This window comes from Mus caroli, unplaced genomic scaffold (assembly GCF_978045245.1).
Source record: "Mus caroli unplaced genomic scaffold, Mus_caroli_1 scaffold_18, whole genome shotgun sequence".
Classification (NCBI taxonomy): domain Eukaryota; kingdom Metazoa; phylum Chordata; class Mammalia; order Rodentia; family Muridae; genus Mus; species Mus caroli.
In genome coordinates this window covers 10634297-10654604 of record NW_028227273.1, presented here as the reverse complement: position 1 = coordinate 10654604, position 20308 = coordinate 10634297, and the positions used below count along the sequence as shown (strand labels likewise).

The 20308-nt window shown below is 52.4% G+C and overlaps 2 protein-coding genes across 2 annotated transcripts in view; both read right to left on the bottom strand.

Moving 5' to 3' along the window:
- Positions 1-8401: 8401 nt before the first annotated feature.
- Zfp36l2 (ZFP36 like 2 zinc finger CCCH-type) lies at positions 8402-12212 on the bottom strand. Its single transcript, XM_021149959.2, has 2 exons — positions 11795-12212; positions 8402-11296 (listed from the first exon to the last, which is right to left on the bottom strand). The coding sequence occupies exons 1-2, from the start codon at positions 11843-11845 to the stop codon at positions 9890-9892; spliced, it is 1458 nt and encodes a 485-aa protein (XP_021005618.1). The 5' UTR covers positions 11846-12212; the 3' UTR covers positions 8402-9889.
- A 3345-nt stretch (positions 12213-15557) lies between these two features.
- Thada (THADA armadillo repeat containing) overlaps positions 15558-20308 on the bottom strand; it is a 284103-nt gene continuing 279352 nt past the window's right edge. The window contains exons 37-38 of the mRNA XM_085833257.1: positions 17374-17543; positions 15558-16441 (exon numbers count right to left, since the gene is read on the bottom strand). Of these exons, the coding sequence (XP_085689383.1) occupies positions 16061-16441; positions 17374-17543 (551 nt within the window). The 3' untranslated portion in view covers positions 15558-16060. The remainder of the gene's footprint in view (positions 16442-17373; positions 17544-20308) is intronic.

The following is a 20308-nucleotide window of genomic DNA, read 5'->3' as shown; positions in this document are numbered from 1 at the left end:
AAAGCACTGGAGGAGGGGCCAGAGAGTACCCATCTCCAGCGTCATGATCCAAGGCGTGGTGCCGCAGAGAGAGGAGGCCGACACCTGGTGTGGAGAGAGAGGGACAGAATTCTCTCTCGCATTCTCTCTCCCCCCCTTTCTCTCTCACGCGTGCGTGTGTGTGTGTGTGTGTGTGTGTGTGTGTGTGTGTAAAACACGAGGAGGTGGTGGTGGGAAGATTTAGCATAGAATTTCCTGATCTCCCATAGGACCAGAGCTCAATTTCCAGCACTCAATAATGGGAGGCTCATAACTGCCTGTAACGCCAGCTCCAGGGGATCCAGTGCCCTCTTCTGGCCTCCAAAGCACCTGCACTCATGTGCACACACACCCCAACACACACACACACACACACACACACATGCACACACACGCACACACACACACACGCACACACACACACACGTACACACGTAAGCAAGCACGTAATGAACTTTTTTTTTAATATTTATTTACTTATTATATGTAAGTACACTGTAGCTGTCTTCAGACACTCCAGAAGAGGGCATCAGATTTTGTTACGGATGGTTGTGAGCTACCATGTGGTTGCTGGGATTTGAACTCAGGACCTTTGGAAGAGCAGTCGGCGCTCTTAACTGCTGAGCCATCTCACAAAGGTGGCAGCATAGCTACCTCACACATCATGACTACCAAATGGCTGCCTTTGCTGAGCTCAGAGGGACTAAGACCTGGCATAGATAGCTCTCTCTGTGTATTGAACTCAGTGTTTGCTGTTTTGACTCTCTTCTGAGGAACAGTCATGAAGAGAGTAAAATAAAAATTCTATCTTTCCCTCTTGTGAAGAGTTCTGCTCTCTGCCCTCCCTCTATTGTCCGTGGGTGGTGGACAGGGGGCCTCACCATCCCCGAGTTGAGACACTTTGGGCAAGCATCTTCCCCTCTGTGGTCCTGAGCCTGATTGGGGGTGGGGTTAGTGTTATCACGTGATGTTAGTTAAAGGGCCACTAGGAGCCATCCTGGGGTGACAAAGAGGCAGGGCGTTCAGGAGGAGCTCACAGGCTGGAGACACATAAGTAGCTGCTATAAGACAGACAGTGTGATCCCAGAAAGGCCTCCCCAGAGGGTCAGGGCAGGCCATAGGAGTGGCTTTAGTAGCTTGGTTCTGCTGGGATCTAACTGGGCAGAATTGAAGGAAAGGGAGGGGCCCCAGGAATACATCCCAGAAGAGGCCTAGAAGGCTGAGCAGGTCCCTGGGTGGCATGGTCAGCCAAGAGAGAGGCTCGCAAGCAGCAGAGCCTCGCTGGGTGTGTTGGAAGCTTAGGTTTGAGCTATGGAGACTAGAAGCTTTTCAGATAGTGCCAGGGATCAGCTTCTCCTTCCTATATCCTGCTCCTGAAGAACACTGGGTCCTGGTTCTGCCTCAGCCCAGGCCAGCACAGGGAGTCCTGCCCTGCAGAGGCAGTAGGAACAGAGAGGGGGTGGGGTTTTGACACACAGGATGAGAAGAAGGTCTGGAGGTAAAAAAAATGAAGGAGAGCGCCAGGGACCTTGGAGGGTGCAAGCGTAGATGGGTGTCTGGAGAGAATGTCTCATGTACTGTGTGGAAGCATCACTTGCCAGTAAAAAGCTGGTGGCGTGTTAGATGGGGCAGGAGATAGGAGGTGGGACATCCGGGAAAGAGTCGAGGGAGGGAAATTCAGCTCAGACTCTGAGGAACTTGGAAACATGAGATGGAGGAGAGGTAACAAGCCATGTGGCAGACACACACTAGAATAAATGAGTTATAGAAGTTTCAAGCTAGTCAGAAGTGGCCAAAAGTGTATGGCCTAGTCATTTAGTCATAAATACCTAGGTCTTGTCGGGTGTGGTGGCGCAGGCCTTTAATCCTAGCACTTGGGAGGCAGAGGCAGGCAGATTTCTGAGTTCGAGACCAGCCTGGTCTACAAAGCGAGTTCCAGGACAGTCAGGGCTACACAGAGAAACCCTGTCTCGAAAAGACAAAAACAAAACAAAACAAACAAACAAACAAACAAAAAAAGATTTATAAAGGGCTGGTGAGATGGCTCAAGGGATAAGAGCACTGACTGCTCTTCTGAAGGTCCTGAGTCAAATCCTGAGTTCTTATTCTGGGAACAGAGGCCACGTAGAAAAGCTTGAGGCTATGAGAGTCACACACGTGGGCTGCCGGGTACAGATCAGGCTGGCCCCTTCCCTGGACAGCACGGTCTCTGGGCTGAGGAAGTGGTGGTGTAGACTCTCTTGGCTCCTGCACAGCAGGAGAATCAGCGAAGGCTTTGTGGTTGTGTCCCAGGGCATGCTGTGACAAAGGACAGTTGTCCAGGGCCAGGGTGACAGGTTACTGTTTGTGCTTATTTTATTTCTTCCTGTTTGCAGTGCTGCCTTTGAATTCAGGGCCTCAGGCATGCCAGGCAAGTGCTCTCTCTGTGCCTCTGACCCACGCCCCAGCCTCCACCTTGAGTCTCTGTGGTGCTCTGAGGCAGGTCTCATGTAGATTAGGTAGGAGTTGGATTTTGGGCAGCTGGGCTGGCACTGACCTGCTAGTCTCCTGCCTCTGCCTGGGATTAAGGTGGGCACCAGCACACCCCACAATTTAACCATAGTTAACTTAAGGATGCTCAGCACAGGGAGGTCCGTGGTGTCAAGCCTCTGACACACATGCATGGTCATGTGTGCAAGAAAGTGCTTGTGTGTGTGTGTAAAAATGTAACTTGAAAAAATAAAAAGAAATACACATTTAAGTGACTGCACATAAGAATTTGGGGTACAACCGGGCACGGGCACGGTGGTAGCGCATGCCTTTAATCCCAGCACCAGGGAGGCAGAGGCAGGTGGATTTCTGAGTTCGAGGCCAGCCTGGTCTACAAAGTGAGCTCCAGGACAGCCAGAGGTATACAGAGAACCCCTGTCTCGAAACAAAACAAAACAAAAAGAAAAACAACAAAACAAAACAAAACAAAAACAAACAAACAAAAAAGTCTCACTTTGTAGCCCTGGTTGGTCTGGAACTCCCTCTATAGACCTGGCTAGCCTTAAACTCGGAGTGAGTTCCAGGCTAGTCAAGAGAACCAGCCTCAATAAAACAATTCATAAAATACCCGATTTGGCTAAGGGATGTAGCATGACGGTGGAATGCTTGCATGCCTTAGACTTCAGTACCATCAAACAGCCCAAACAAACACAAACCAATCTACCATATTACCTCAAGTATGTGAGCGTGGGGGCGTGGCTCATCCATAGGGTAGAGCTAAGCCCTAGCACGGGTGAGCCTCTGGGGTTGATCAAACATGGTATGGTCCAGGGATTCTCCTCACCAGTGTATGCCCCACGGGGTTGAAACCATACATTACTAACAAACCAGGACCTGTTTGCCTCCAGCAGTACCAGGAAACAGCCGCCACGTGTCCACCGTCTTGTGACTGTTAAACAGATGGTCGGATATCCATACAATGGATACTTTTCAACTACAGAAAGGTACGAGGTGCTGATGCTTGGAATCCCAGGAGACACCCTCATTTGTACACTCCCTAAAGGCAGCAGCTAACGACTTAGACTTACTCTTTACCAGACCTGGTGAACTATCTGTGGGACAAAGGACAGGCCCTGCCTCTCTGCTGGGTGCCCAACAGGGGATCTGCCAGCAGGTGAGTCCCAGCAAGCTCTGCCTCACCCTCAGTGTGTGCACTCCACAGCTGTCTCTCAACCATTAACATAACAGGTGGCTGTGGATTCCTGCTAGGTACTGTATGTGTCAAGTTCTGAGATACTAATCTACCTCACTGATTCTGAAGTCTCAAGGGTCTCTAGGTCGGTCGTGGAGACTAGGGAGGAGTGAGTAGCAATGCATCTGCCTCCTCCCGCTGCCTTGTTTTGAGACAGGGTCTCACTATGCCCTGAATCTCGGTATACAGACCTGGCTGGCCTCGAATTGACAAGAGACCGGACTGTCTCTGCCTCCTGAGGGTTGGGATTAAAACTCATCCAGCCTATGTGTCTCTCTCGAAGTGGACCCTCTGCCCACGGTGTTAGTGGTACTGATAGTGGCTTGGGGGAGGGCAGCAGATTCCCAGTTACCCTGAATCTTCAGTGCTGGGGATGTGACTTGGTAAGCACTGGCCCGACACTGACTAGGTCCTGGGGTTCAGCACCAGCACAGCACAGCAGCCAACAAGAGAGTAAAGTATTCTGAGCTGCTTATGGGGCCTGCTATGGCTGCTGGAATTTATGGTCCAGATCCATTCCTCTTCTGGATAAAATAGGCCCTGAGCCCAGTAGAAGGGACACAGGCTGGCCACAGCTGGCCCACCCTCTTGCGGAGGGTCACTGAGAATTCTGTGTTTCATCAAATATTGTTGGGCTACAGAGTTTTATTTGAAAATAATTTTAATTAGCCGGAAACTAGGAGTTTTAATAAATGGAAAGCAGAGAACTTTCCAAGGCCGCAGCTGGGAAACACTTGCTTTTTAAAATAAAATTTCTGCCTGGCTTCCCAGGTCAGCGAGGCACCCTGACTGGAGGGAGGACCCTTGTGCCAGACAGGTCCACAGAGAAAACAAAGCTTATTTTTAGAGAAATATTTTAAACTTGGTTTCAACGATCTCAGGAGTTTCCTTCCCCATCCGTCCTGGGTCCTTACATCTTTCCTCTATTTTGGGGGCGACCTCTCCGGGTGAAGACTATGTGGCAGAAGCTATTTCTGCCCAGATGGAAATAAAAGGCCCCTCCCTCAGCCCCCCAGAGAATGAATTGTTGCTAAAAATGTCCCTGCAGACAGCAAGGGCCCATGAAGCTTAGCCTTGGCAGGTGTGCCCAGCAATGAAGGTGGCTCTGGGGTCCCTGCAGGCTTGGAGACTGTGGTCACCTCCCACCCAGCAGGAAGCGGATGGCAGCCTGGCAGTTATTTCCGGGTTTTGAAAGCAGTTTTTAACTTGAAAGAGGCTTGATAAGGAGGCTGCTTTTCCTTTGTGGGTGTTGGTACCCCCTCCCCCTGCTCCTCACTGGTGAAGACACACCCCCACACCACTGCTAACCCAACATGAACATTCCTCCTCAGCCACTGAAGGCCTGCATGCCTGCTACAGCTGCAGACACATACAGACACGCCCAAACCCACATTCACTCACACCACAGGGCACACCCACTAGAGCAACACACACACACACACACACACACGCACTCACATTCACACACCTGCACACACCCAGCCCCCACATCACACCTATACCCTACCAGAAACACCCACAGACACTCCCACCCCCTGACTCTGAAACCCTACATACACAGCACAAACCCAAATCACACTCAGATTGTCACACACAGATCCACACACCCCTCCACAGGCAGTCTGGACATCACCAGACACACCCACACTCATCCTCACTGGGAGACCCTTATACTCTGCATTTTCATAACCCCCTACAGGATTTCCAGAGACACATCCCTTCCCAACCCTTCCTGCATCCATTACACACATCGTAGACACAGATCCCTGAACACTGTGCACAGCTCAACACCCATACACACCTGGAGAACCAGAACTTATAGATACAAATCCACTTGCCACATGGCACCCACACACACCTTCCTTCAGAGATGCCCTGCCAAGCACACCCACAAACACTCTTGCACTTTCTGGCTCCTCTGGCTGTCTTCCTGCTGTGCCTCAACTTCCTCTTTTCTTCTCTTTCCTCCTCCTTTGGCTTGCTAGCAGCTCAGATCACGAGCTGCCGGCCCTGGGTGTCTGATGCTCATTGCAGCCTCCGTGGGGATAATAAACAGCAGAATGAGATTGGAGCTGGGCACACCTGCAGTCCCGGCTCAGCTGGAGGCTGAGGCAGGAGGATCTGCGGTTACAAAGACTCTGGCTCAACAAGCAGGCAAAGGAACAGTGGGTAGGAGCTTGCCTGGCCTCAGTCCAACAGCTGGTCAGCCTGAAAGGGCTTCAGAGACCCAACTTCCGGTTTTAAAGAAACCACTGGGGGCGAGTCATTTCCGCCTTCGTTTGTCACTGCGAACTAAGCTGGAGGACAGCGGTGGCATCTGCAGGTGGCTTTCCTCCCTAGGTTTTAGTGTTCTTCAGCAGGCTCTCCACCCCAGGGTTCTCCTGAGACCCTTTCTTAGGAGCAGACCTGGCAGTTCCAAGAGCCTGCCCCGCATGTCTTTCCTGCATCAAGGCCCTTCCAGGCTTGCTCAACCCTCCATCTCTTCTCACAGTTTCTCAATTGTGCCTGCTGCTTTTTCCATGGATAGCAGGAGATTCAGACAGAAGGCGCAGAAGACCTGCACTTGTATGCGGTACCCTTCCGGAATAATTTCTACGGTGGTGTATACCCACCCCAGTCTCCCAGCAGGCAGTGTGGGGGCTTCTTGGATTCACTCGGGTCTGGACCCACAATGGCCCAGGATGAGTCCCATCTAGATTAAGCCTCGGGCCTCCCTGCTTTTAGCTCCACTCTGTAGCCTGTGGTGGCTAGTCCTCCTTCCAAGTTTTACTTCTAGGTCCCAGATTTACAAAGATACTGTCCTAAGGGTATTCAAGTAAACAGGGTTGATTCTGGGCACTGCCGAGGCACAGTGACCCAGCGCCCCCACTGATGTGTGGGTAAGAAAACCTGTGAATGAATGACCACCTACCTTTCCAAGCTCCCCACAATGTGAGCCAACACAATTAAAACACAGAACTCCAGAGCCCCAGCTCTGGGCTTTCAGAGCAGTTTTTAAAAATGAATGTGGCTTACCCCAAAGACAAGTCCAACATTCCAGCTGATCAAAAGTACTTGTTTAGAAAAATAATTTGAGAATGAAGTGGAAACAAGGTCTTTGAAATGAAAGCCGGGCCTAAATAGCTCCACTGTGGGGCCATTTCCTCCGCGGGCTGCATTCTTTAAGGCCTGGAGGCCACGGAGCTCCAGGGGCTTCATCCAGCCCCAGGCCTTCTTGGCCTCAGGCTCCCTCCAACCCCCCCCCCAAGGCCAAGCATCTGGGACAACTTTGAAACTGTTTGGCAGTAAGCACCCCCACCCCCGCAAAAAAAAAAAAAAAAAAAAAAAGTCTGCTCCAGTGAGCACCAACTCCATCTTCCTTAACTGGAAACAGCTGCCCAGCTTGGCGCATCCCTCAGACAGGGCCCCCACTCCACCCCCCAGCTGTGAGTCACAGGAGACCCTGGCCAAGGCAGGGACAACCAACCAGAGGGGGCAAGGATTGGTTGATAGAGCCCAAAACTCTTGCCTACTTTGGAAAAGGTGTCTGAACTGTGTATGGGGGTGGGGTAGGAAAACCTAACTCCTATGAGTTTAAAAGATTGTTTTAAAATGAGCAGGGTAAAAACAACAAAAAACCCCCAAAAGCACAAGATTTTACTTCCTAAGCTCTGGAAGCAGGCAAACTGAGGGCGGCTTGCTTGCCTTCGGTAGAAGCCCGGATGAAGTTGCTTTCTGGCCACCTCTTCCTTTTGCATAAATAGCCTGAATGTGCTTATTCCCAGAGGAAGTTGTCTATGTAAACAAACATCACCCAGATAGAAGTTTAACCGGCTTCATCTTCCTTCCTCCCTCTCTGAAGGACATACCCCAGCTTCCCAAAGTCCAAGCAAAACCCTAGCCCAGCTCCCAACGCCTGGCCCAGACCTCCCTGTCCAGGCTACAAGCCCAGGTCAGGCATACTGGGGAAAAATCGGACCTTCAGCAGCCAGAGCATCCACGTGATCAGTGGGTGACTCACAGGCCGGCCACACCCCTCGCGGTCTCCCGCCAGGCCCTGCCATCAGCCAGTCAGCCAACACTGGGATGCATCTTATTACCAAAGGGAACAGCTAACAAATGCCCTTGACAGCCAAATAATTACTTTCAGTTGAAAACAAACACAGGTACAAGTGGATGCAGGCTCTCTCCAGACCTGCCAGCTCCCCACCTCCTGAACACACCCCTTTCTCAGACTTGTCCGGGGCAAGGGAAGCCAGGAGACCTAGTTTAAAAACAACAAACAAAATAACCACCCCCCCCAACCCTTACTCAAGAGCTTTTTTCCAAAAAATTTTATTGGGGGAAACTACAAAACATTTACAGTACAATGTTTACAGTCACAATTTGTAGTGAACTGATTCCCCAAAATATATTACAACTCAAGTTGACTTAATCTTGTTACATTCAAAAACCTACTTCTGTCAAAGTAGTCCAGAGTGCGCACGCGGTGCTCCAACTGTACCTACATACAAACTAAACAACTGCTCATTTATCTGCCATCCAGGAAAGCCGGAGACATTCCTGCCTCTTTACATTGAAAAATAATAGTACAAGTTTTTGGACTGTCATTAAACAAGGCATCTTCATGTACCACCAACATTTCAGCGCTAAGACGTGGTCTCTTCACTTCATAGCTATAGTAAAAAAAAAAAAAAGTGGTAAAAAAATCTTTTCTTTTTGTGCAGGTGAACCCGTCCGACATTCAAATTCTCAAGCACGAATGAAATACTTATTTGGTTGAGGAAGATTTAAGGCAAGTTCGGGCCCTATGAAGGCACTGAGACCATTTCCCCCATTATTGCTACATGTCTCTATACTCAATGTCACAGTAGAGCTGGTGGTTTATAAAGCTGGATGTAGAGAAGCAAGCCACACGTGAGCCTGACTGCAGTCTCACTCACCTTTCTCTCTTTAAAGTTGGATGGGCTACAACCATTATACATTCTAAGAAAACCTCAAAATGTTCCTCAAACCACTTCCACAGCATCAAGATTGCATGGTTTCTTCATGCGATCTTTCGAAATTTACGTAAACAAGGAAAGAAATTAATGAAATAAATATTACATACAATCTCTTAAATTAAGATTTTTCTTACTCATTTACAATAAAATAACCAAGTGAAGTTACAAAAGGCATATATTACTGTGAAAAGAACACACTCCACATTTTGCCGATTAATAATGGCAATTATAATTTAACATAATAAAAGAATATATATCTATTGCTTTCATCATACTCGATAAATACAGTATGGACAACATCCTCAATGTATACTTTTCACAAGATAATAAATAAGTTAAATAGTTTTTCATATTGAGTTGTGGTGCAGTGGTGCGGATCAACTCAGAACTAAAAATGAAGCACTTATTTCCCAACAACTATGAACTGAGCTCTGCCCATGGCTTCCAGAGAGCAGAGGAAATGGTTCTAAGCTAAACACCCACACTACATGGTGGCAATGAGCCCGTTTTCAAACTTTGGAATGCAAGGGCTTCCCCACCCCCAGACATACAGATCTTTGTTTAAAAGAAAAAAAAAAACAAACCACAAGGTAAACAACCACCACAAAGGAGGCTGAGAGCGAGCGACTCGAATCAAGGCATGTTCCTGGCATTATTTTGAATTCTAGAAGCTTATAGTTTAGGGAGGTGGCAGCCGGCTGGCTCACACTGGTCTTGGAACCCCTTCCAAGGTAAGAGTTCTCACATCTGGACTGTTTCTAAGGCTTTCGAGTGGAAGAAGAGATGGAATGGTGGTTGGTAGCTGCTGGTGCTGGGCTGATTTTTTTCTTCTAAAACTAGAGTTTCAAACTCATCTGAGACCTAAGTGTTTGGTATCTTTTGTTCTTTCCGCATCACAACCGCCCTGTTGTGAATATTTTGTTCATCCATACGAAAAAGTTCGTTGGCTTTTATCAACAAAAACGAATCTTTGCAATAATAATAATAATAAAAATAATAATAATAAAAAAACAACAACGAGAGAACCGAAAGGGTAGGGGCGGGGCCCTTTCCGGCAGAGTTCTAGTCCAAGTGCTCGGAGGGGCCTCCGAGTCTGCGGCAGTGTCGCCCCCCCCAACCGGTGGCCCCCGCTGCGCCTTTCCCAGCCCCTCGCGGGCGCCCCCTTGCCTCAGTCGTCGGAGATGGAGAGGCGGCTGAAGATGGGTAGGCGACGGCCGGGGTCCAGGCTGGGGGACTCGGAGCCGCTGAGGCTGCCGGAGCTCAGCGAGCCGCTCAGGTAGCTATCGCGGTCCGAGAGCGAGTCCGGGGGGCTGGGGGGCGCGTCGAACACGGGCGACTCGGACAGACGGCGCGGCAGCTGGAAGCCGAAGGGCGGCGAGGGCGGCGCGGGGGCCGCGGGGGGCTGTGCCGGGGGCGGCGCGGGACCAGCCAGGCCCTGCTGCTGGCTGCGGTAGTAGGCGGCGGCGGCCGCGGCGGCGAAGTTGTGGGTCTGGATGGCGAGCGGCGTGATGAGGCTGCTCAGCTCCGGGCCGAAAGCGAAGGCGTTGTTAGCGCCCGAGGAGGACGAGCAGGAGGCGCACGGCGCTCCGGGGCTCAGCAGGTCCTCCGCGCCCCCGGGGCCGTAGAGCAGCGCGGCCGCTGCCGCCGTGGCGCAGCACGTCGGGGCGCCCGAGGGCGTGGAGGCCGCGGAGGCGGAAGAGCAGGAAGAAGCCGAGGAGGAACAGGACGAGGCCGAGGAGGAGGGCGGCGGCGGCGTGCGCGACGTGGGGCTGTCGAGCAGCAGCGGCGACTCCAGTCCCCCCGGCGGCTGGTGGTGGCCGGACGGGAAGCCGGAGAAACTGAGGCTGTGATGCAGCTTGGGCCGCGGCTCGCGGGCGAAGCCTAGGTGCAGCGCGTCGCGCGCGCCAAACGCTCGCAGGTCCCCGGAGGCGCCGCTGCCCCCCGACGGCGCGGGCCGCCGCTCGTCCGCGTTGTGGATGAAGTGGCAGCGCGGACCGTAGGGGCAGAAGCCGATGGTGTGGAAGGTGCGGCACAGCTCCGTCTTGTACTTGGGGTGCCGGGTGAGGCTGCGCAGCTCGTGGAAGCCGTGCGCGAACTGGCACTTCTCGCCGTACTTGCACGTGCCGCTCTCCTCGAAGGGCCGGCACAGCTCCGTCTTGTAGCGCGTGGAGTTTATCTGGGAGCCGCTGCCCCCCTTCTGCTGCTGCTGCAGGTGCAGGAGATGCTGGCTGCGCTCCCCGTTCTCGCTGAACGAGCGGTCCCGAAATTTGCTCTCCTTGGTGACCAGCGCCGTGCCGCTGCCCCCCGAAGGCTCCTTGAGCTGGCCGTAGGAGGACAGGCCGCCTCCGCCTGCGGGGCCACAGCTGCTGCCGCCGCCGTTAGGGGCGCCCGGGAACTTCGGCGAGCAGCTGCCCGGACTGGGCACAGGGTGGGCAAGCGCGTGGAGGTTGCTGGCGGAGTGGCGTCGCAGGAAGCCCGGAGTGAAGCTCGAGCTGGGGGCAGCAGCCACGGGCGTCCCTACCGCCTTCTTGTCCAGCATGTTGTTCAGATTGAGGTTTGCCAGGGATTTCTCCGTCTGCCAAAGGGAGGGGAGCAGGATGAAAATCGGATGGGGAAGAGAGTCGGGGCTAACTGCAGAGTGAACGCCCTAGTCCCAACTGCCCACTTGTTGGGGTTTCTGGTGGGATCCGATTCAGCCTCCACCGCTACACTCGCAAAACACAGGCCGGAGAGAGTGGAGGACGCCCACCCCGGCCGCACCGGGTCTAGCCATGTGATCCTGGGCCCGTGGCCACGGGGTGGGCGGCGCAAACGCTGTCCGGGAAGTCCCGGCAGCGTGGCCGCGGTCGGTTCAGGAGGAACACGGCTGCTCCAGCCGCTACTCGCTCCCTCCCAGCTCTCCACGCCCACAGTCGCAAGCACACAGTCCTGCTAACTCCAGGACTTCCCTCCACCCGCAAAGTCAACTTGGAAGGGTCCCTCCCGCCTCGGCCCGGCCCGCCCGGCCGGCGGCAAGTCTCGGAACTCCAAAGGGTTCCAGGCCGTCCGCCATCCTTTCCGGCTGCCGGCTTACCTTGCACAAGAAGTCGATATCGTAGAAGGGTGACAGAAGTGTGGTCGACATTTTTCTGGGTCCTGTAATGGTCGGAACTGCAAGCGTGGAGGTTGGGAGGAGCCCTCGGTGCGGCGCGACTCGAACCAAGACGAATAATGGGCGAGGGGCAAGGAGGGACGGAAAGTTGTGCTTGTGCGGCCGTGGAGGTGGCGGCGGGAGGCCGTGGCGCGGAGTGGGGGGCAGAGGAGAAGCGAGAGCGCAGCTCGGCGCCCCGGCCCGCCCCCCGCCCGAGCCGTCGGCAGCTCGCGGACTGGTGGAACTCGGAGACCTGCGAGCGTGCGCCCTTTATACAGCCCGGGAGCGGCGCGGCGGCGGGGCAAAGCGCACCGGGGGAGGGGACTGAATGCTGACCGGCCGGGGTCTCCAGGCAACGCCGCCCGCCAGCCCGCGGACGTCAGGCTCCTTCTCGGCCTCTCATTGGTCGCCGCCAATTTTTTCCCCTTCGGGGGAGGGGTGGGGCGGGGCGGGCAGCCTGGGCGTCCCGAGCGGTGTGGGGCATGCGGCCCCCTTGGGTCCTGCTGTGTGTCGGCGGCGGGAATACCTCGCTCTCCTCCGCCTCTAGGAGTATAAAGTTGGAAAGCACGTTCACGTTCTATGTGTCCGGGACGGGGCTACCCGGGACGTGCCTTTCCTCGCCCGATCCGGCTGGGCCGACTGGCGCAGCTTTTATCTCCCATCCTAGTTTTTGCTCCGCGCGCGGGAACGGCAAAACGCAACAGTATTGCAATGGTTCGCTTGGCCAAGTTGCTTGGGACTAGGAGCGGGGGTCGCGGCCTGTCCCGTAGGTGGCAGCTCCGACCCGGCTGCACGTGGAGACGCAGTAGGGGTGGGGGCGGGAGCGGCCAGCCTGGAGCAGCATTGGCGCGTTTCTCCGCCCCTCTCCCCGCCCAGGCTCAGTAAACAGGACTTGAGCGCTGCGGCCTGTGGGGCAGGGCCGAGTGTCTGAGGACAAGGCGCTGGCTTTGCTAATCACATCACAAGACCTTGAGCCTGGGCCAAAGGCGCGGAGTGGCGCGGGGTGTCCGGGGCGGGAAAGCTTATTCCGGGGGACTAGAGGGAAGTCGGAGGAGCAGTGTGGACATAGAGGAAGTCACTTCCTTTACCTTTGTGCCTGCTGGTTGGCCTGGCCTCCCCGCCCGTCTCGGGGATGTGGGTGCAGCTGCTAGCCAAGGCTTCCCGCCTGTACAGCCTTGGCCTGTCGAATCCTGCAGCCTTCCTTCTTCTGCTGTGGGAGGCGCCGCATTGAATCTAAGCTTTGTGTTAGCTGCCAGAGGCGAGGCGGTGATTGCTGAACCACCACCCAGGTTGGGGGAAAGAGGTCCTCATTCTGTTGTCTTTAGTGCAACTCCTACCAGCTTTCCATAGAAAAAGCAGTCCCAGAAGGCCCCTGGCTCATTTTGAGAGGGGTCACACACACACACACACACCCCTCCACACACCTAGCGCCCCGTGAGGCTCATCTGGTCAGGTCCAGAACCCTTTATCCCTACACTTCATACTGGCTGCCAAAAGCTGGAGTTGGGCCCATGAATTCACCCAGCTGGCAGTCTGGGTTGCCCTGGGTGGAAGGCCCAGTAGTTGCCAGAGAAGGCTGCTTGACCAACTACATCCTTCCCATGTTGCTCTTCCTGTCTGATTGACCCAGTCCAGTGTGCACTTGGGCTGTATCAGTTAACCTTGTCTCGAGTCCAGGTGCGTTTGGCTACACTGCAATGCATGCTGTCCCTGCAGGTAGAGCCCATGGCTGCCAGAGGACTGTAGTGTCTTGAATGTAGTGCTAAGTGGGTACGGTGGTTCATGCCTATAATCCTAGCACTAATCACAAACTGCGGTGAGTTTTAGGCCAGCCTCACACAGCTTAGTGTGAGAGTGAGACCATACCCCAATAAAGGAACAAAGCCCTCACCATCTTATATATTAAAGCAAACTGGCTTTTGGCTGTGGTCCGAGCAAGGGGCCACCCAGACCTTAGGGCCCTCAAGTGTAGTGACTTAGGGAAGATGGCTGCTTCACTCTTCCCACCCACGTTGCTCTTGCCCCTATTACTGCTGGGTAGCAGTGGCTGAAAGGACCCCAAATGTAAGCATGAGGCTGTGACTAAGATTTTCCTGGTTTCTCTCAGGAAAGCACGCAGCAGTCGTTCCCCTAGCTGCTGCTAGCAGGATTGCAGATACAAACCCACCTGTGGAAACATCCATCCCTCCTGCCCTCCCAGACTGGCCACAGCCAGCCAAGATCCGAGTCTGGGGTAATCCCAGCTAATGGCAGACTTGGTAGGATAGACCTGGAGATAATATGAACCTGTTCAGGAACATGCTTTGGGACAGCACGCCTGCCAATGTGAGATAGTTTTATTGTCATGTAACTGCTTTTATTTCATTTTAGATGGGAGGGGAGGGAAGGTTGGGCGCTGTTCAGAATTAATCTCCCAAGGTTATCACCACCAGCCCCTCTCACCAACTAGATCTAAAGTAGTGTAATGCTGGGTATAGTGGTGTGTGCCTGGAATCCTGGCACTCGGGAGGCAAAGGCAGGAGGATTAACACAAGTTTGAGGCCAGCCTGGTGTAAATAGCAAGCCTAACTCAGAAAACTAAAAGCAAAACCCAAAACAAACTAAACAATGTTAGGTTTTCAATTTTTCATCAGCAGTGGGTTGCACTGCCTAACTAGGTAATTACTACAGGGCCACACAGGCCCCAGGGTGCTGAGTGTTTCTAAGACCACCTAGGGGATTTCTGTTCCTCTTCATGGACAGGAAGGACACAGCTCCTGCCTTCCCTCTCCCTGCGTACAGATCTCTACTCCAGCAGAGCTGTGTTTCTGTGGTGCAGGATGGTTTTCTTCTGAGACCAATTACATGTGAAATGTCAGCATCTCTGCAGGAGGAGATAGCATATAGAATGCCCCTCTCCATTTTCCTCATGATTCTAAGTGACTACCCACTGAGAAGTATCTGAACATAGCTATAGGCCCTACAAGTTCCTACAATGGCTGGCATGGTCTTTGTGGATAACTGGGAATGTGGATCACGCTACAGCAACACATCCATGCCGTGAATTGAAGGCAAGTGTCTGTGGGTGTCACGTACTCTGGAAGCACACGTAGCATGGTAAGCTGGGCCGCATGATGTGGCTCAGTGGATAAACGTGCTTGCTCTGCAAACCTGAGCCTGCAAACCTGAGCCTGAGTCGATCTCTGGAGCCCATGCAAAGGTGGGAGGAGAGAGCTGGCTCTATAAAGTTGTCCCTCAACTTCCTCAGACATCCATGCTGGGGCATGGGTGCCCTCCTAACATGTATAGGTGCTGATAATAGTTTTAAAAAGTTTTAAGAGAGTAGGCTAAAGCTCTAGATCAGCAGCATAATGTGTGCAAGAGCGCCACCTGCTGGTGTTTGACGATGCCAGCTGGGTTGGGCCTGAAGTGACAAACCCTTCTGGTTTCTAGATGGAATCACCTAAAGTGGGTAAATGTGTTTCTTGGCACCTGAAGTATAAATGGCTCTGCTGTCTCCACCAATCACAGGATGGTGAACAGTGGCGGCACCGAATGAATTAAGCCTTTGCTTAGGCTTCCCTTTCCCCAGGCTCTGTCAAGTAGCTGAGGCCAGTGATGGGTGACAAGGGTTCCTAGCCTTCTCAGGCATTTCTGGGTAAGACAGTGGGGACTCTTAATATGGACCACTGAAGGACTTGGGCAGGTAGAGAGTAAAATGCAAGCATTTGTGTGTTGTAGATTCTTAATATTCCCAGAATCAACCACGTGGAGCATATCCTTTACTAAAAGGAATAAAAGTTTAGAAATGTGACCAAATAGGTATTTGCTAAACAAAACCAAACAAAAGAGCACTGTGTGTGTGTGTGTGTGTGTGTGAGTGTGTGTGTGTGAGTGTGTGTGTGTGAGAGAGAGACATGTAAGCTAAAACTGAATTCAATGCAGTCAGTGTATGGGGAAATGGGCTCTGGCTTTGGGATGGAACCGACTAATTCAGGCCTGCAGGTGGCTTGCACCTGGAGACAGAGTAAACCTGCAGACAGCAGCTTCACTTCCTAGGTAGCTGCAACTAATTGGGTTGCCGTGAATGAGTGTGCTGCAGACAAGGTCCTCCGTAGGAAGGGACAGAAGCCTAGACTCCCAGAAGTGGGGAGGCACCAGAGGAAAAGAGTTTCAATTGGTGTCCACCATGTGTCTTGCAGACCTGAGCTGAGGCCCAGCCACCTTTCTTCAGCATGCTGCTTCTGTTCTTGGGGCCATTACTTGTCTCCATTCCCTAGGGCAGTCTTCGGCTCTGAGACCCTCCTTTCCTTCCAGGCAGGCCAACAGCCTCAGGACAGCCAAAGTCCTTTCCTCCTGAATGCGCAGCCTTGTGTATTCCACTGTCTTCAAAAACTCAGCTGAGAGTGGAAGTTCTCTGAAGAGCTGAGAGACGAGGTGACGCTGCTCTGATGCTATCCTTTGCAAGTGACAGAGCTTCTGGGAGTGAGGGGACTGCCAGCCAGATTGACAGAGGAGATGGAAGAGTTCCCTACACAGGTATTTCACGAAGGTCAGAGTCTCAGCCCAGAAGTTGACTTCTGATTTTTCAAATATGTGCTCTTCTTCCCCCTACATCAAGTGACAAACAGCGGAGTAAGTCTCTGAGGAGTCCTGTGGAGCCAGGCACAGCACTAGATGTGGGAGCTGTGTCTATTCCTGACAGGGCCCACTGGGGCTGTCAGCGCCCGTGCCACAGCACTTGCTGCTCGGAAGGTCACCTACTTTCACTCAATACCTCTCTCCCAGCCGGAACACGACCTTTGATAAAGATGTGAAGTAGCTCCAAGCCAAGATACTTGGGGAACTGGTGGTGCGGAAGTGGGTCTTAGGTTTTAAGGTGTACTGAGAAAAATCTTAGGTTTTAAGATGTGCCGAGAAAATTCAGAGGAGGCGCAAAGGAAGTCTGAACAGCAGAGCAGAGAGTTACTGGGACGTGTGTGATAGCAGCACAAAAGAGACCAAATTTCTAGAATGCTATGGGGGTTTAGGGTCATTGCATCTAAAACACTGTGTTACAGTCTGTTTCTTATACAGACTGGGTTTTGAAGGGCTGGTATACACTGACTCTTGGTCTGCTCAGGATACGGAGCTAGCTAGTGGTCATGTGGGGACAGACTGCTGGCTTCCCAGTGGAAAACACAGGTTGCCTATGCTGGTCTGCAGCTTCCGGAAAGAGGTAGGGAGCTGTCACACACACATTCCCTGCCACATTCTCTAGAAGGACCCTAATCCTTGGGAAATGCTAAGATCAACTGATAAGCATTTTTCATAATTTTATTCTCAATATTCAAGGTGCATTTTTCAAAGTGCCCTTCCTAACTGGTCTGGACCTCCAAAGTCCTGTGAGCCTCACCCGGGAGGCTTTCTGGTCAGTCTCTTCCTCTGCAGGGAGCAGCTAGAGGCGAGCTTTTTACTATCTAGAAACTCCCTAGGCCCTCAGGGCTCCACCTCAGGACTAGGACACTCTGTCTGCCTCCAGCTCCCTAAGTAACTGGGATTACCTGATGTGGGCTCTGCATGTGGCCCTCCAGGTCATCATCCTTTTCTAGTAGCCATCCCAGTAGAATAGGCAGTCCTGGCTCCAGCTGGTCCCACTGCCGGAGCAAGTCACACAGAACAGCTAAGGCGAGGGTCAGAGCAATGGAGGCATCCACCTGGCAGAAGGCAAATTCTGTAGAGACAGGAAGGAGACAGTCACTGAATGTAGCTCAGGGCCAGCCCTAAGAAGTGTAGAGGAGTCCGAGAACATGAAGGGTCTTGGCTAAAAGCCCTGTCACCACCCCAGGGGTGGCGGTGGTGGTAGAACTGGTCGCGGAAGGCTCTTGATCCCATCCTTGGTTCTTCTTTCTACACTGTTAGTATGAGCCCTTAGCCTGAACCCCGCCACCCTGTCCTATGGAGCAGCAGCACCGGTAGGACTAGACACTGCTCTCAGCCTCTCTAGCACAAGTGGAAGGAGAGGGAGTCCTGTCGTCTCAGAGCAGAGAAGCACCACCTCTGCTTTATATGATCCCCAGCCAAGCACTACTGAGACAATCAATAGAGATGGTGGCTGTGTGCCAATAAAATGCTATCTATACATGCTACCATTCAAATGTCACATGTAAAAACATTTTTTCCCTTTCACCTCCCCCCACCTCCCCAAATACAGGGTCTCATGGAGCTGGCTGGCTTCCGACTAGATGCTGGCAAGGACGAGTATCAACTCTGATTCTACCTCTTGGGCACAGAGATACCATGTGCCACTATGCTTGGTTTGTAGCCAATGATCACTTTGCATGTCTGATAGCCTCTGCTTTTGTCTACCAAGTATTAGGGAGATCGATGTGTGGCACCATGTCTGTGTAGTTTTATGTAGCCCTTGGGTAAGCACTCTAGGCAAGCGTCCTACCAGCTGGGCTGATCCCAGCTCTCACACCAGTTAGAGATGTAAAGCCTCACACATCTCACAGCTGTGCAAAGGCAGGGGTGCACTGCATTTTGGTCCTGATTTTTATGTGTCAGGCAAGATCTCTACCACTGAGCTATGACCTTAGCCTAGGATTTGGCTGACATTTTGTTGCTGTTGTATGGATAGTGAATTCCTTCTTTATCCTCTTGACTTCCGGGCTTTCTGAGGATAAGGTGCTGAAAGAGCAAGTATACAAAGAGGAAGTAGGTATCTTGGCGGGGGAGGGGGAGGACTCCTGCTTACTGGTCTGTCTGGCTTTAGGACTAAATGTGGAGTTTTGAGCAGGGTTGGGCGTTGACACTTTACCACTGGTTTAAGCCTTCTCACCTCAGCAAGAGGGATCCTGAAGACTTAAGGTTTTCAACTCAGAGTGGGTCTCTGTGGAAGCCCCCTGCAGTACTGCTTCCATCTAATGAGTACTTCTACGGAACCCTCCTATCTCCCAAATCCACAGTTCAGCTCAGCCCAGAGAATGTTCCTGGCCATCTGACAACCAGTTGAACCTGCTCTGCACACTCAGGAAAGGGCTGAAATGTGGACTAGAAGGCCAGTCCCCAGTGGTTAGCTGGGCTATGGAAGGAAGGCCTGTGGGCACTTGTAGCCCTACTGAAGGGAGCTAGGCTTTTTTTGGTGGTGCCAGGCCTTATGCATGCCAGCCAAGTTCTGTGCCACCAAGCCGTATCCTCAGCCCCCAGCAGCTAAGGACTGGGTGTTACTAATTCTGCCTCACACATGAGGATATCAGAGCTGAAGCTTCTACTGTACAGTCACAGAACTCCAAGGGGCTCTGAGGAAACAGAATTGCCAACAGTTTCATGTTACATCTGAAGCAAAGATCAACAGGAACTTGCAGAAGCACGGTTTTTTGTTTTTGTTTTTTGTTTAAATCGTGAGATAAGCAGGTTAGTGACTGTCCAGCATGGTCAGCATTACTTGGAGGTGACAGTTAGGCAGCACAGAGCTGACCCTGCCACTCTCAGAGCCTTGGTGGTCTGTTCTGCACACTTCAGCCAGCCCTGGGACACTGGGAGCAGGCACAAGGCTGTTCCTTGGAAGTGCAGTGCTAAATATGGCTTCCCTGTAGGATGGCACGGGGGGGGGGGGGGTGAGAACTTCTGAACAGCACACTGGCCTTTCTACTTTTCTTCATTGAAAAGGCACGGGTGTAAGCCTGTATTATGGGATCAGTATTAGGTCAGCTGATGGTGAGATCTCAGAAAAATGTACCCTTCTAACTTTTCTGCCCTTTTTTTCCTCCTCCTCTTCATCCTCTTCCTCTTCTTCCTCTCCTCCTCCTTCTCTTTCTCCTTCTTCCCCTTCCTCTCCTCCCTCTCTCTGTCTCTCTCTAGTCCTTCCTTACTTCCCTTGATCTTACAGCAAGGACTGAAAACTCTGCAGAAGAGATAAAATTTCTCCCCAGGTCAGGCATGGAGATGCATAGCTTTAATCACAGCATTTTGGAGGCAGAGAAAAGCAGAGCTCCAGAGTTCAAGGCCAGCCTAGTCTACATAGTGAGTCCAGGCTAGCCAGGGCTACACACCATTAAACAAAATCCTCGTATCAGTAAATTCAGTGTCTGTAGCTCAGATAACACATCAGTGGGTCTAATAAAGAAAACATGGGTGTGACCAGACATGCCACCAGAAAGGACAGGCTGTTCCACTGACAAATGGCAAGATGGCTTCCCTGTATCATGAGTCATCCTTAGGAAGGGGTAGGAGAATGACAGGCCCAAGAAGAATGTGTGGGGTGGCTGGACATGAACCTGGAGAGGATCACAACCACAAGGGAGGATGCCAGGACGGTAGGATGCTGGGAGTAGATGGTGCAGGTCTCCTGCTCCCTCCCCCAGCTGACTACTTGGCCCTGGGCTAAACTTGGACAGAGTCAGATCTCTGCTGGTCAGGCTGCCTCAAAGGGAGGCTAGAGAAGAGCGAGGGGGTTTCCACTTACCACTCAGGCTGGCAAGTCCATCAAGCAAACAA

Excerpts from the sequence above, each read along its gene's own strand:
- Zfp36l2 (XM_021149959.2), bottom strand. The coding sequence starts at position 11,845 with ATGTCGACCACACTTCTGTCACCCTTCTACGATATCGACTTCTTGTGC. Across the intron at positions 11,297-11,794 it reads ATATCGACTTCTTGTGCAAG|ACGGAGAAATCCCTGGCAAA; the intron begins GTAAGCCGGCAG and ends TCCCTTTGGCAG.